General features: G+C 39.7%; 1 protein-coding gene across 1 annotated transcript in view; it reads right to left on the minus strand.

Annotated features, from left to right (window-relative positions):
* Positions 1–1,259: 1,259 nt before the first annotated feature.
* Positions 1,260–17,500, minus strand: part of LOC113824546 (ES1 protein homolog, mitochondrial) — an 18,219-nt gene continuing 1,978 nt past the window's right edge. Inside the window, exons 2-6 of the mRNA XM_027377324.2 lie at positions 7,408–7,548; positions 7,036–7,181; positions 5,603–5,772; positions 4,358–4,434; positions 1,260–1,648 (exon numbers count right to left, since the gene is read on the minus strand). Of these exons, the coding sequence (XP_027233125.1) occupies positions 1,511–1,648; positions 4,358–4,434; positions 5,603–5,772; positions 7,036–7,181; positions 7,408–7,548 (672 nt within the window). The 3' untranslated portion in view covers positions 1,260–1,510. The remainder of the gene's footprint in view (positions 1,649–4,357; positions 4,435–5,602; positions 5,773–7,035; positions 7,182–7,407; positions 7,549–17,500) is intronic.

The following is a 17,500-nucleotide window of genomic DNA, read 5'->3' on the forward strand; positions in this document are numbered from 1 at the left end:
ATCCAATTTGTAATCATTAAAGATGTAAAAAAATATATATATGGTTCTTAATAGGTAGAACATATTTTTTCACCTGTCTCTTCTCATAAGAAAACCTTTCTACTCAACTCCTCTTCAGAAACTCTTGAGGACATCCAAAACTTCCTAAACATGGCCTAAGAGAAAACCCCTTTCTGTCTTTCATCCTCCAATCTCTCTACTCCCCTTCCCTCTTATTCAAATTAACTGCCAACATCCATCATCATGTTCCCCAAATCCTTCTTCCTCCCACTCTCTCCCAACACCCTATTCTCTCCTTCATCTGCACCATCCCCCCTTTTTCCCCATTATCCCTTCTACTCCCTCCTAGATATTCACTTGATTCCCTTTTGTTAAAATAATGTCATTCCCCAGATCTTTCCTCTACTGTGTACTTCATTTTCATTCCCTGGTCCCCTACCTCATTCCCATGTTCTTGTACCCATTTCTACCCGTTGATTGTTTCCCAATGGCTTTTTTGCACTGTTCCTCTTCTTTGCTTAGACACATAGATAAACTGCATTTGATCTATGAACTGTCCATGAGGCATGAAGTAGCTTAAGGGGCCTGGTTTTAATATTAGCGTTAATTTTTTTCTCTCTCAATTTACAATATAATTGTTTCTCTGTCTGTTATGGTTTTGCTTTTTTGTGAGCAGTAAACAGTTTTTGATGTATGAACATACATTTTTAAACTGGAAATATGCATTTTCAAAAACCCGTCTTAATGGGGTCGTTTCAAGACATAAAACAAAAAAGGGAAAAAAAGCCACAAGATTTCTCTTATAATTCCAATTTCTGTTCACTCTTCTCAGAGCTTAACCAATTTCCATGACAAGACCATGATATCTGGATTGTAGGGGTTAAGGCAAACCCTTCCACCCCAAAAAGGGAATAGATTAGCAAGTCTAATGGAATTTTTTGAAGGCTAAAATATTTTTTAATTGTAACAGACTTTAATGCACACAATATTAAATTATAACTTGCTTCTGTGAGAATAAATAACCTACTTGTCACATATATGAGACACAGGAAAAAAATAAACAATGTCGGGCTGCCCGCCAGTGCGATGCTGTCTCGGAGCTGCGCTCCGAAGCAGAAGTGGCGCGCAGCCAGGCGGGCGGCAGACTCCGGAGAAGTTCCGCCCGCCGATTTTGTAGCTGCCCGGATTTTTTTAATTTTGGCTACAAAATGTACCCGGCGTGAGTGGGTTAAGGTGTATTCAAGGATTCAAAAACTTGCTTTATTTTTCTATTTAATTTCACATTTCATACATGTCAGGGTTTCAGTACATATATATAGTTACAACAATGCAGCAACCAATACACAACTTCATGTTATTGCCATGAATCACAGATGAATTTTTTCTTTTCTAAAAGACATCACATGAAGATTAAAATCATTACTGCATCTGATTACAAGGGAGATATTACTTGAATGCTCCTTATAGGGTTGATAACTACCCAATGCACTATGATTGCGCCAGATGTCAATTAACTCTTGACTAGACCCAGAACAGCATTCACCATTTTGGCCACACCATCATGAATCTCGTGGAACTTTCCCTCATACATGAAAGCAGGTGTTGTGACGACCTGGTTTGCTTGGTCAATGGTGACTTCATCCACACCCTGCAAAGGCAATAGTTAATGGTTAAAAGAAATAAATGTGCTAGACATCAGAGGGGCAGGAGCAGTTTCCCAGCATCTATTATGATGGAATGGGACTGACCAGGGGAGATCAAAAGTTTTAGAGAAGGATGAGGAGGAGGGGGAAGATGTGTCCTAATGCAGTGAGGATCATATATAGTTTTGTTGAAAGGACACTGGATTTAGGACAAAGTGGGAAGTTGTAAGTATGGGAAGGAGAGACTACAACAAAACCAGCACCAGATATGAACTTACAAGCCATCTGTATAAATGTGAATACTGGAGGACTGAGTAGAGGCATGGTTGAGTAACTGAGTGAGAAGGACAAGGAGGGAGGGGGGCTGATTTTGGGTAACAAGGAAAACAGTGGAGCAAATACAGGAGGAAGGTTTAAGCCAAGGAAGGAATGTATGGGAAGAAAAAGGAAGGGGTTGGAGATGAGGAAAGGGTAAATGGGAGAGAAGAACATTCATGCAGACAGACAAAGAAATACACAGGCATGAAAGGAGGTAAAGATACTAAGAAGTGATTGATGAACAGTTAGTCTGGAGAGAGAATTGGTAAAAATATGCATAACTACACAGAGAGAGAAGGGCATGGCATCAAGATCAGGTTTTTTATTTACTGGTCTCGTCAGGATAGTAGTGAGTCAAAAACGACACCAAGGAATTGGAGTGGAGTATCATATCAAGAGTGGAGGTCGGGGATCCTTCAGTGATGATAAAAAAAGGAGACTGGAGATAGAAAAGTGAAAGCCATAGTCATTAACCCAAGAAGAGATCAATGATATAGCAGGCAGGATAAGTTGACAAAGAGCAGGTATGGAAGGGCCAGAGACAAAGATGGTTAAATCTACATACAGGGAGGATTGGATACCTGGTGGCAATACTGAAACTAAGCCATTAACAAGAAGAAAGAATAATGTGATGAGCACAGGAAAATTTCCGTTTCTCCATATACTGTTGAAAATTGCCAGTAGGAAGGAAAAGGAGGTAGGTGTCTAGCTTGAGACTCAGATATAACTCTTTCAAGGGATATTGGAATGGTTGTAAAAAGGAAACTTTGCCTTGTTTATAGCGACAAAGTTGGAAGAAGAGAGTATTGTCAGAGTGAGAGCAGTAGGAGGAATAGCAAAAAATCAATCCCACTTATCCGGGCTAAAGACGGTTGTAAAAATGACTGTAAAGGTGGGAATTGTAAAGGCATGAGGAAGAGGGAGTGGTGTGGAATGAGGTAGTACTGTGGTGGGGAGGGCAATAAGAATAAAGAGTTGTAACCAGGGAAGACGAGATAGAAAATAATAAAGATCATGCAGGAGATGGTGTGCATGTTAATGGGAGAGAGGAATAATTATTACCTGGGTACATGATATAGGATGGGTCACATTGACAGCAATTGTCGAGGAGGGGTAGGTAGTAGCAGAGTCAGAGCCATAACCAAGGAAGATTCATGAATCAGTAAACCAGAGTATTTTGATTCAGGGAGGCTAGCTGGTATTAGGGAAAGCCTCAATGGCCTTAATAAGGGTACAAAATCTTCATTATTGGCCATGGTAATCCTGAAATATGAATCCCCATGTGGAGTTAGGGATAGACATTTAACCAAGGGAATAGTGTGCCCATGGCTCTCTGGGGCCGTTCATGACTGGCACAAAGTCAACCTTTCATCCTTTCGACACAAACTTCACACTCTAGGAAGTGGACAGGGTAAAGGATGAAGATATGGGATAGGGTTGAAGATAAGGAAAAAGAATGAGAGAGAAGAAAAGACCTTACAAAACTGCTTGAGCCAAGAGCTGAGGCCCAAGGTAGGGGAGCTCCCCAACATTGGACCTCAGTCTCTGTCTCCCATGGCCCTGACAACAACAGGCATGGGAATGGGGGTACTGCAAGGCCTTCTAGAAATTCCAATATCATCATCTCAGGAAACACTAAAATCTCAGCAAGATAATTCTTTGAGTAATTATGTAAGAGTCCACATATTCAAAAGGCTTTAATTTTTAAGTAAACATAAGAATTCAGAATAGATCTAATAAAAATAACTTTGTTTACATATAGATGGCTACTTCAGTGTTTAATCATTAAATAGTCGAACACTAAGTCTACCTGATCTCACCTTTTCCTTTATTTTGGGGGACAATTTCTTTTTGTTTATTACTATTGGCATTGGTATTATTAATATTATAATAATCAAAACAGCAATGATAATAAAAATAAAAGCAATGATGATAGATTAAAAAATAAATAAATAAATAGAATAAAATTTCAAGGAATGTCATAATACAGCAATCAACCCAATGCCATTAGGAATACATAGTGTTCACTGTAGTTTTGTTTTGTGAAGTCACACGCCGTTGACTCCAAAAGTGCTTAGCCACCAAGGAGTCAATCAGTAGACCTCATGACTTCATCTGAGTTTTCATGACCTTTCATCATGACATTATGACCTTTCCTGGAGTTTTTGGGAAAAATCTTTTGTTTTTCCTAATGCTTTCAATATTGTTGCTATTATCATTATTATAGACATGATTATAATGTAATTAACATTCCTTGGTGACTAAAGTACTTGTGGAGCCATCTATTGGGTTGTTATTATTCATAAATCAGCATAACAGCAAATGCTCAAAATACTTGCTGTAAATATAAATCTTTTACAAACAATGCAGTAGATGTCAAGAGAAATTTAACACACCTGCTCAATTACATTAGCTCCTAGGCCTTTTGCTGCTTCCAAGGATCCTGCATATGGCCACTTGCCTGAACCATCATCTGTTAAGAAAAAAGCTTACTTAAATCAACATATGTACATCATTTGCAAAAAATTGCTCCTTAGTACTCTTAATCCCTCGAGTACAGCTTTCCTCATCATGATGTAATCATGTATGACGTGGATACACATCATGACCTGCTATAGCGAGCAAGTGGGTGGGCTGGCTGTATACGGCACAAAACCAGCCAGAATGACAAGACTGTTGTGTAATGATTACATTGCACAAAATTCTGGCCTCACCATGATAGGGTTAAAATGAAATCATCCTGTTACACACAACATACATGAGAGGAAAGTAAGGACAACTCAATAGCTTATGATTCTAATCATTACATGAATAATCAAATTAAAAATGACCAGGTCAGCCATTTCTAAAGAGTTTACTAAATATATATATGAAAAAAATGACCATGATCTTTATCCAATATATTAATATCTCTGAAGTACATTATCAATCTGAATATTTACTATTATTAAATCATAATAATATATATTCAATTAAATCAACTAAGCTTTCTTTATATACATATTGGTTTTACTTTTATCTTCTTTTTTTTTCTTTCTTTTTTTTTTTGGGGGGGGGGGTCAATGGACATACAAATTTTTTTATGCTTCTATCACCTTGGGTGTGTATCTGTTTTTTTCTTCCTGTGGTTAATGATATACATACTCATAAAAAATAGATATAAGATAGTTAATTATACTGACCCAAATCATTTGTTGAAAAGACATACCCTTCCAAAGATCACAACCAGGAGGGGCTACAAACTTTCAGAAAGTGCATTATTCATGTGACCAATTTCAGAGGACAATAGGCAAAGGAAATCAGCATAGCTGAAAATTCAGCTTTCCCTGGCCTCACCTACATGGTTCACATTATAGGACAGCCCTTTTTTTGTGATTTTTCAAGGTTAAAAAAAATCTGATATGGCAAAAAAATGCAATAATAATAGAGCACCATCTGAGGCCTACATACACATCCCACTAGGCAAGTGGCTAGCTGAATAGTCCACAATGAATGGGTTATTAATTAAACTGCAACTAAAACTAATTCATAAATCATACAATAATCAAATTAAACAAAACAATAATCAGAAAAGGCAAATACATTCCTCCCTTAGACATGATAATGGAGTCACTCCCGAGGAGTCCAAACAGAAGGCCTACCTGATTTCCCAAGCGTGATGGTGACTCCACTTCCTCCAAGAACCTTAGCAGCTAGCATAGGAGCAATACAACAAAGGCCAATGGGCTTCTTGGCACCATGGAAATCTTTCAAGACACGCTCCACCTCAGGAATCACAGTCATATCCCCTCCTTTAACAGCAAAATCTGACCTGGAAGAGCCAAGAATAAGAGCTCCTGTATGCCACAGTTGGGATATTTCAATAGATGAGAAATGTCACTTGCAAGACCTCAATGAATAATTAATACTTGACTTCTAACTTTGTACGAGTCAAGTAATACCTGGAAGACTGTTCACTAATTTACCTTTAAAATGTTTTATTGTCCAAACATGCAAAATGATATTTATAAATCATATAAAATTCAGAACATCAAATTATAAAAATATCCAGGACATATTGCCATTTTTTCACACAAAAAAATTAAGACTATATACAAAAGAAAATTGATGTTACAGTCATGGAAAAATGGGATTTTTACATTATTCTTAATTTATCAACTAAAAGCAAATGTCAATAATCATAACAAATATTACTCCACTGGATCTAGATGCTTCACTGCTATCATATGGCCCAAAATGTGATGCAAAACGTGCTGCCGTTAACCAATCAGAGAGCTTCTTTGTAGTCACACGGAAGAGGTCAACCACTCAGGAAGCCTCTTATCTTACAAAACAATATGGCACCCTAAAAGGTTCACTTGTTTGCTGGTGTGCGCCACTCTAAGCTCTAGAACTAATCTAAACTTATAGTTTTGAACTATATACTTAGTTTAGTTTAAAGTTTAATTGTAGAGAGGTTTATACAGCATGTAGACAGTAGAGTAGATTGATATTTTCTTTGTAAAGCTGAGAGCTTGCATGCAAAAGAAGACAACAAAGTGACACGTAAATTCAAAAACAATAATCTTAGTTCTGAATTGTAGTAGTAGATCAAGGGATGGGATTCATTACATAAAACAACGTGCCATGAAAAGGTGAAAATTGGAATAATCCGGTTATTCTTTCTGTTCTGTAAACCCTATATTTTCACACCAGACTTTTTTCTCTCTCTTATTTTTTTTTTTTTTTTTTTTTTTTTTTTTTTTTTTTTTTTTTTTTGCCATTGCTTAAATTCTTTCTGAAAAATCCGAGAAGCAACAAATAAAATTGGTGTGGCGTTACGAGAAAACTATTTTTTTAGAGAGAACGAATAAGGGTGTTCCATATGCAAGACTATAAAAATGAATAGATTTCAAGGAAAGCATTCAATTTGAAAATCATCAGTTTAACAAACAAAGTGCAATACACAACTGGTTCCAAATTTACTACAGCATGGGGTATTCTTGTAGTAAAAGGCATCTATTCAAAGCAGCCAGAAAGAAAAATGCAGTTGCATTTCCATAGCTCTTTTAAAAGTACTAGTACTATATCTTACAAATTCTTAGCAGCTCCAAATCCACCTGGGAAAATCACAGCATCAGCAACTCCACTTGTCAGTTCAGTAATGGGCTTCATATTTCCTCTTGAAATACGGGCAGATTCAGCTAGCACATTGCGGGTTTCGTTCTCAGAAGGTGCACCCTGCAAGGTTTCATAAACATCAATCATTATATGAAATATCTAAAGATCAGTAACATTCCTATGACAATAAAATGAAGGTAAGTATTCAAAACGTCAGAATATGACATTAAGCTAAATCTATTATTTGGGAAATGTACAATATGTAGTGGGATACCTATAAAAAGAGAAATCTCACACAAAGCTGAAGCAATACCATACAGATTAAATAAAGACACAATTATCTCACCTTGGAGTGATCAATAACATGCATCTGAGGAGCATCTGGGGCATAACATACGACATCAGCTCCAGCACGGGTCAAAGACACCAACGCAGCTGAAGCTTCGTGGACTTCTGAACCATCGTACACACCTGACCCAGACAACACCTAAAGAGAGAAGAATACAAGAAAATAATACTATGTACTTACAAACCAAATACAGGCTCTTCTTGTCTTTCTTTCTGACATTATTTGGAACTGCACTTTTCTGAATAATACTGAAATGTGAATTTGCAACATTTGTGTATTTGCAACACTTCTTACACAAGCATTGAATATGTACAGAACTAAGATCCACTGAAAAATACATTTACATGGTTTGGAAAAAGACCCTCAAATGCATAAAAATATAACTTCAAAATAACTAAAAATCATTCTAAACTAATATATTCCACAGCAAAGTAACTAAAAAATCATTATAAACTAATATATTCCACAGAAACTTGTAAATCTTACACATCTGTTGTTGTGGTTTTTCTAACAAACTATATACTGAATTTCCCAGGGTTTAACATGTCCTTTCTAAGATTATCAACAAGAAAAAAATTAAAATATTAATGAAGGGAAAGTAGAGCATTAATTTACAAACAAACAAATTCTAAAGAAAAATAACTATAATTTAAAATTTAAACCCTACAATCAGAATGACATTACATTCCATCATGGAAAAATCTGGGTCAAGGGACAGGTGATGTGAACATGCCATCATCAGGCAAAATGGCCACGGGCTGGATGACATGAACTTGCCCTCATGAGGGAAGGCCAGGGTGATGGAAAAGACTCACCACGAGTGCACAAACCTCTTGGTGTGTGATTTGACTCATTTGACGCCTGAAAGGGGGCTTTAGCATTATTGATGAACGAATGTAGAATGTAACATGTGTGGGCTGATTGGAAAAGCTCCTGTTCCAGAGGGGACACCATTTCCATGCTGTGCACCGTATTCCTGGCCACTGTGACCAGCGACGCAGGTTGTATAACGGAACATTGAAAATTACGAGATATGTGACACAAATAACCAAATCTTCCGATATTACCATCTAGATAAAGCAAATCAAAAGACAAATAAGGACATTGGAAAATGGCAAAAAGGATAAAAAAGTTTACAAAAATTAAAGGGGAGGCACATTCTTGTCAGCGCTCACTAGGTAAACTTTTCAGATATCCAAATCCTATAATCATTAAACAATATCTTATGACTGTGATTAGTCATTTGTATGAAAAGTATTTTGAAATTTTTACATATTGTGGCATGCTGGCATTTCTTTTCTCATATGCATCCAATATTGTGTAAAATTAGATATTTAGTAACTTTTCCTCTATTACTAACCACAATCTAAATCTGATACATTGCCCCTCTGTACAATCTACACAACTCCCGCAGAAATAAAGTTTAAATCTGTGACAAGTTTAACTTCACCACCACCTTCAAGGAATTCACCAGTGCCTCACCGCCTTACTACCATACCGCTTCAGCCACTACCACTTACCAAGAAGTAATAATGGGAGAACTCCAAAACATTACAAGTAGTTCCAGCCAGTGGGATAACTTCCCACAATATTACAGGTGTAGGGTGACTGGATGAGGGGAGGTCATATCTACAGAAGATAAACTTGGCTCTATTGGTGTAAAACTTATGTTGGCCTCTGGGAGGGATAGCGTAGCACGGTACTGCCAATGCATCATAGTCAACAAGGCAGACAATTAGGTCATTCTCACAATCTGACAAATTAACCCCTTCCATTTGGGTAATGTGACCATGAAAAAATTTGACTTGAAGGCCAGGTGAAGTGAACATGCACTCATGGGATAAAATGGCTGCGGGCAGTGTCCGATCATAAGCAAAGGCCATCATACGCAGAGGCCAGGGAGATGGAAAAGACTCTTGGGCAGTGATTAGACCTAGACTTATTTGGCATTTAGAAAGGGACCTTTGGGGTGATCCCATACCTTTGGCCTCAATCTCTATCTCCTAAACCCCCCACGACTACAATGAGCACGGGATTAGGGGAGGGGGGCATAAAGGGGACCATCAAGACGAACATTTTCAAAAATACTTGAAAATTTGAAAAAAAAAAAAAAAATCTCCTATAATCTAGTAGGCTTTGGCAATCCTGTGACGTAATATTTTTGCTAAATAGGTAAAAATAAATGAGTTATAACTGAATCTCTGATTGTTTTTTTAAACAACTTCACTATTTATTGTTCAAATGACATGAAACTTGGTGGCGTTTATCAGATGACATTCTTGCAAATGGTAAAAATTTGTAGTTGTTGGTACAAGGAATAATGTGCAAACATGAATGATAACACCACAAATAAAGGAAAGAGATCATGGAAAGTGCCACTCATAGCCAAAGTCCACTTGGTCCTCCCAAGTTTTAGCTCTACCTTGCCATGCATATGAGGTGAAGACAATCTTTTCTGGGAGGTGTTGGGGGCAGATCCCCCAATCAACCCTTCCCTCGAGCAGTGCCCGAAATGGAATGTTGAATAAATTTTGTGACGTGAAGCTAGGGACTTAATCACTAGTGAGTGTGTTTATACTATAAACTACCCATTTCTGTGTAGAACAATTTTAAAAACTTTTCAAACATACACAGACTACCACGAAAATTGCAGGGCAAAATAATAATATACACAGAATCCATCAAAACCAAAATCATCACAATCCATTGGGTAGACCTATTCTATTCGAGTGGATGGCCACATGAATCAAAATGATTACTAGATATTTTAGCCCATTGGTTGCAATATTTTGCAATATGGTGCATAATTCTCTAGTATTATTTATTTTGCACTCAGGCGGTGCATGGGACCGCGCTATGGCAGTACTGCTTTCCTTCTTTTGAGTACATGTGTTTGTTTATATATATATGAAAAAATGTGTTTGCAAAAGTCTCTGAAAACCTTTACAAAATACATGCAAGCATATGAAAATGCGCTTAAAAAGAGTGGAGGGCCTGGTTTTAGAACGTGCCAAAGGCATTCAACTCCTTTAGTGGAAAAAAGCCCATCATCGCGCAGGCCCAGGGCGGCTAGCATTGGCCCTAGAAGGCCGCTAGGGGAATACCAGCTTGGGAGCTGATATCCTCTGGCCCACTTAGCTCCCAGGCCGTGCGGCCACCCATTGCTCCAATGGATCAGCTGTCAATTGCACTGTACATCATATGATGCCATCCACATACAATGGGTTAACTGCTTACAAATTACTGTTAATGTATACTTACTGCAGTTGTCAATTTTCTGCCAGCCTTCTTTTAGATGAGAAATAATATATGCAAACAATAGAGCAAATGATTCTAAGAAACTTATCTTCTATATACTTCCATCATAACTCAAAAATAACAAAATTATTGGTCATACAAGTATTTCAGAGCCCAAAATGAAAAATATCAATATTTTAAAAATCGCCAACTGATATCCTTTCCAACCTTTTGTGAACAAAACAATGATGCCATTTCATTTTTGCACATCTATTGTAATATTTGAGTTTCATGCATAGATAAAGTCCATACATCATTACATGAAGGAGATTTTGCTTAAACAGAAAAAGATATGATAACACAACACTAATATTATAATAATGAGTATTTACAGCAATAGATATACATCTTACATTATATAAATCGATGGCTCACCCATGAGGGGCCTAAAGAAATGCTCGGGAATTTCAAATACAAAAATGATTACACATGAATTGCACACAAAACCACTAGAAAATTTTATTGTATATTTCACGTGTGACATTGACACAAAAAGCCAATAGTATTCCAGGAAATGTTATAGACTAATCACATGACACAGTGTGTGGAACAGGTATGGATAATGGTTAAGTACAGCGAGTGTAATAACTCTTACTATAATGGAACGGAGTGCACACACTCATACCCTTATTTAACCCCCATTAACGCCAGTATGTTTTGAAGCCAAAAATAAAAGATTCCAGGCGGCTACAAAATCAGCAGGCGGAACTGCCCCGGACTCTGTACACCCCCCTGCCACGGCCCACTGCTTCATCGGAGCACAAGCTCCAAAACAGCGTCACACTGGCATGACACCCAGCAATGTTTATTTTATCGGGTGTCTCATATGTGGGACACCCGTTGTTAGTGGGTTAAGAAATATATAAAACCAAACAGCATGATATAAAGTGATGGATGAGCTGCCAAGCAAAACCTACATCATGATGGTTACAAATATCGGAGTATTAATCTATACACACAACATTGAAAGATTCTGCCAAGATCTTAAAGAGTGGGTGAAACGGCCTGGAATAAGGAATATCTAACACAATACATCGCACACTTTCTGTACAATAACCCAATACCACCGGGTAAAAAAAGTTTGGCAAGTGGATATAACGGGACTGTCCACAACAGCCATGGCCTGTACGTATATGTCACCCGGCAGCATGTGGTTAAGCACTACTCTGAATCCCTCTTGCATTCTCTTTTATCAAGCAGCATCATTATATCCGCAGCAAGGCAGGGTTCAAAGACCAGACCCTGCTAGCCCCAGTTCCTCTCACTGAAGATAGCTTATAAAAGAGTAATGAAATTAGGTAGGAGTTCACAATATGTATCATATTTCTTTATTCATTTCCATAGTAGTATAAGTAGTAGTAGATCAGGGAAATTAAGGGGTAAATTAAACTGAACTAAGAGCTGTGAAATTTGAATTGAACTAGCACAAAAACTACTTAAAATCAGTCAATGAATCTATGGGGGTATAGGTTACTTATAACAATGTGCGTAGATAGAAGGAAATGGACACCGCCATCTTATAGAGCAGAAAAAATAGAAAAGGATACAACATAGCTTAAGCTGCAGCGGCCTCATAGTCACCACTAAATGATGAAAAAATACCTTGCTATCACTGCTCATATTCTAAACCCCACTTTTTGTTTACCTTGCCAGGAATAACACTACGCTGACTGCTTAACTCATTACTGTGATATTCCAAAGAGTTCATGTGTTACTACACACTTGTCAAAATGATATTTGGCTGATTATTAAGAGTCTGCTGTTACACACTTATACTTTTAAAGCCTTTAACTTATGTAATTAAACTTCTGTGAACTTTTTGGTTCACATAGCGATCTTTCTGATCATTTGTGCGTTATGATAGGGGTCATTCTCTCATTCGTTCATACAACTAAGTGTCAAATCTTTCGTGTCTGAATCTTGTCTCAGGATTTTCTTAATTTACTTTATTTATCATATAAAATGCAATTATTGGCTTGAGATTTTATTTTTCCACTTTCTTTTGTTCTTTAACTCACTAACGACAGGTGTCCCACATGTGAGACACCCGAAAAAATAAACAGCCAGTGTGACGCTGTATCAGGGCTCACGCTCCGACGCAGAGCTCAGACACAGGAACAGGCCACGGCCGGTGGGCCAATTAAATTCTACAGTTGTAACCACTATCTTCGAAATTCTACAGGCTGACACCCCAGAATACAAAATCTCTACAGGAACTCAACCCACCTTTCAGCAAAACTACGGGCATTCACCCGTTCCAAATCCCCCGGAAAATGTATTTACCAATAAACCAGCCAAATATAACAATTTAAGTTGCCGTGACAAGGATTACTGCCCGAGTGACATATTCTCTTCACCTTGGTATGTACAGCATGATAGAGCTGCATTCACACAGTAAAATAATAAACCAAATACTTATATATCTGGAAACATCAAACGTTCGTGCCTTCTTTCTACCATCTAGATTGCTTCCATTTTAATCACTTTTTTCGGCATTTGGAGTTCTTAATGGGCCAATATTAAACTGGGATCATTACTGAAGTCTATTTTATCTTCTTTGACACTGTATAGTCTTAAGAATAACCCAGAATCAACACAACACAGGAAACGCAACATTCTCACCGCCGTTCTCCCTTGGAAATAAGCATGCCAGTGAGCTGTCAACCTGCCGGCTGGTGAAACGGTATAGATGAATCTTAAAATATACAAATAAAGTATAATGACATTAATAAAAGACTTTAAACACACAAACAGCAAACACTGATAATTAGTCAAATATCGTTTTGATAAGCATAGTAACACTACTTCAGAAATCACAGTAACGAGTTAACCCATCACCGACGGGTAAAAATTTTGGGAAGTTTACGTATGCACGGGCTTGTTGGCGCGCATCGGCAGTTTCCAGTTTGCGGCTGGCTTGATCGGTAGTTTGTGAGCGACATTTAGCCCCTAAAAGCTTTTGCTTTGTTAAAATTTATAAAAATATTAAAATTTTGAAGGTTTACCTTCACTTTAGGTGCCATTGCCTAAAATCTTTACCATATAAATGAAGCCGCTACTACCGGAGAAAAACAACCTCCGTCCGACGAGCCAGTAGCGCGGGAATGGGCATGACATGATGCCCCCGGCGTTTGGTCCACAACAGCCATGGCATGTACGTACGTGCCACCCGGCACCAATGGGTTAAGCGGTCAGTGTTGTGTTTTTCCTGGCAAGGTAAACAAGCTGATCAACTTAGAATTTGAGCGGTGACCGCACGTTATATTTTTGTCCTTTCTTGGTGACTATGAGGCCACTGCAGCTTACACTGTGTTGTATCCCAATCTATTTCAGAAAATTTACAGTAGATAAAAATCAGGAATTGAGTAAAATAAAAGATATGGAATAGATATCGTGATGTACAATTAGACACTTTTCATCTCAAAATCAATAATAAAGGAGTTACATGACAGCTACCGGCATTAGGAGCTGAGGCCGGTAGCGAGAATAGCCTCCTTTTCCGGGACTTTGCTAGGTCCCAGAAATTAAGGATTTTTGGCTCCTGGTACCAGCGCCCAGACCCACATCGCTGGACATGGTACAGTGATGTGGGTAATGCAGCCAAGGAGATCGACCACATACTCGTTAGCACTCGTTGGAGGATCCTGCAGAGTTGCAGGGTGTACAGGAGTGCTGAGTTCTGTGGTACTGACCATAGATTGGTTGTGGCTACCCTCCGGATCCACTTCAAAACTCCCCAGCGGTCAAATGATCATCCTAGGGTGTTTCATTTGGACAGGTTGAGGGAGGGGGAGTGTGCCCGCAGGTTTGCTGAGGCAATCTCTGATCGTTTCACAATGCTTGACAGTCTGACAGACCCTGTTCTTCTGTGGGATACCTTTAAGCATGAAACCCTTGATGCAGCTCAAGATACGAATGGTGTACACCCGAGAGCAGTACAGAATTCCATCTCGCAGGAGACACTGGAAGCCACAGATGCATGTTGTGCGGTTCGTCTGACAGGGGATCGGGAATTGCACCGTTCTCATGTGCACAGAACTCAGCCCTGTTAAGAAGGGACAAGGAACAGTTTATTAGGAGTCTTGCAGAGGAGGTAGAAGGCCATTTCTTAGTAAATGACCTTCGTCCTGCATACCAAGCCCTGAGAAAGCTGAACTCCAAGCCCTCTTCACAGGTGTCAGCAGTTCGCTCAGTAAGTGGTCAGATTGTTTCAGATCCTGTTGCGGTGCGGGAACGTTGGGCTGAGTATTTTGAGCAGCTGTACCAGCATATAACTTGGATGCGGGTAGTGTCGAGATCCCGCTGCCGGATCCACCCATCAGTGAGGACCCTCCCTCCCTAACTGAAGTTAGGAGGGCGATTTTTACATGCTGTTCTGGCTGCCATCTGGCAGTCTGGTACCGTTCCTCCTGACCTGTTGATGGGTGTGGTCATCCCTCTCTGGAAGGGGAAGGGGGACCGTTGGGACTGCAGCAATCACCGAGGCATCACACTGCTCAGTATACCAGGCAAGGTTCTCGCCCACTTCCTTCTGAGACGTATCAGAGACCATCTACTGAGGCACCAGAGACTGGAGCAATCCGGATTCACTCCTGGTAAGTCCACAACAGACCGTATCCTCGCACTTCGAGTCATTGTAGAGCGCCGCCGTGAGTTCGGGCGTGGGCTGCTTGCAGCCTACATCAACCTCAAGAAGGCGTTCGATACGGTGCATCGGGAGTCACTTTGGGAGATCCTGAGGCTGAGAGGAATTCCAACAAGGATTATTGGACTAATAGCAAGCCTGTATACTGGTACTGAAAGTGCTGTAAAGTGTGGTGGGGGCCTGTCGAGCTTCTTTCCTGTTAGTTCAGGAGAGAGGCAAGGCTGTGTCCTTGCACCAACTCTTTTCAACACTTGCATGGACTGGATACTGGGCAGAGCTACTGTTCAAAGTCATTGTGGTGCAACACTGGGCAATATCAAGGTTACAGACCTTGACTTTGCTGATGACTTTGCCATTCTATCTAAGTCTTTGGAAACCCTAGTGGCGGCTCTCGATGCATTTAGCAATGAAGCGAACCCACTGGGTCTAGAGGTCTCCTGGACCAAAACCAAGGTCCAGGAATTTGGGGACTTGTTAGGAGAACCTGTTCAGTTGGTACATGCTTGCGGTGAGGACATTGAAGTCACAGAGAGCTTTACATACCTTGGTAGTGTAGTTCATAACTCTGGGCTGTCAGACCATGAAGTCAGCAGACGGATTAGCCTGGCAGCAGGGGTCATGAATTCTCTCAACAAGAGTATTTGGAGATGTCGGTACCTGTGCAGAAGGACCAAGCTACGGATTTTCAAGGCCCTGATAATACCAGTTTTGCTATACGGTAGCGAAACCTGGACATTGTCCTGTGCCTTTGAGGCTCGTCTTGAAGCCTTTTGTAATAAGTCCTTGCGCCAGATCATGGGGTACTGTTGGCGGGACCATGTGTCCAACCAACGGTTGCACTGTGAGACTGGCACAGGACCTGTTATCTGCACAATCCGTGATCGCCAACTCAGGCTATACGGCCACCTGGCTCGCTCTCCTCAGGATGATCCTGCCCATCAGGTCGTCTCTGTTCGAGACAACCCTGGGTGGAGGAGGCCTGTGGGACAACCGAGGAAGTCGTGAAGAAATAGAGATGGGCCGAGTCCCTGCCTGGCATCTAGCCATGAGGGATCCTCGTAGGTGGAAGTGAAGGGTGGATGTGGCTATGCGCCCCCGTCAGCGTCAGCCCCCTTGATGATGATGATGACAGAGAAGAGAGAAAATCGTCCTATCTTTTTCTAAGTCCCTCACCATGTTGACATTGTGAATGTTTCATTTTCAAGGTTACGTCAATTCTACGTAGTTCTTAAGACTATACAGTGGAAACTAAGAAGAAAAAAAAACTTTAATAACGCATTTTGATTTCTGAAGTGATAAAAACGAAGTGATCACATCCAAAATAGACCAATTGATCGAAAGAAGCGAAGGAAAATTGACAGTTTGTTTTTTCAATATATAAAGGTATTTGGTTTATTGCTTACAGTATGGATGTAGCTCTATCTTGCCGTACATACCAAGGCGAAGAGAATGAATCCCGGGTGGTGATGGGGGGCAGAGCCCCCCCATCAAACCTTCCCTCGGGCAGTTAGCCTAGTCATGGCACTATATATTGTTAGGTTAAGTTTGGTTATGGGTCTGGACGTTTTGGGGGTTTGAAAGGTATGAAATCCCGGAGATTTTGCCGAAAGATGGCTTTGATTCGTGTAGAGTTTTTAGAACTCTGGCACATCAGTGTGTAGACTTTCAAAGGTGGACATGTCTGTAGAGTTTCATTAGCCAATTTTTTGCGTTTTTTGTACTAGTTTTACACATTTCTGTTCGCTATTCTTCTTATTTAAGCCTGTTTTACCCCATGATTTCCCTGATATACTTCATTTCCTCCCCTGCTAATGGGACTTAACCCATTCATGACAGGTACATTTTGTAGGCAAAATAAAATTATTCCAGGAGGCTACAAAATCGGCAGGCGGAGCTTCCCCTGAGTCTGTCCGCCGGCCGGCCGCAGGCGGACATGGCTCCCATTCCCGTACAGTTTCAACATACAATTCAAAGCATTTGTAGTGGTTTTGTTCTGCTTTGCTGTGTAAATTATGCAAATTGTTCCCTAAAATACAGTATGACGCCTTGGTTTACACGCTTAAGCAACTTTGACATCAGGAAGTACAAGTTACATCACTCTTTAAGCTATCAGATGGGTAATTTTCTATATTACGTCCGCATAACCGA

The sequence above is a fragment of the Penaeus vannamei genome, chromosome 26 (assembly GCF_042767895.1).
Source record: "Penaeus vannamei isolate JL-2024 chromosome 26, ASM4276789v1, whole genome shotgun sequence".
Classification (NCBI taxonomy): Eukaryota; Metazoa; Arthropoda; class Malacostraca; order Decapoda; family Penaeidae; genus Penaeus; species Penaeus vannamei.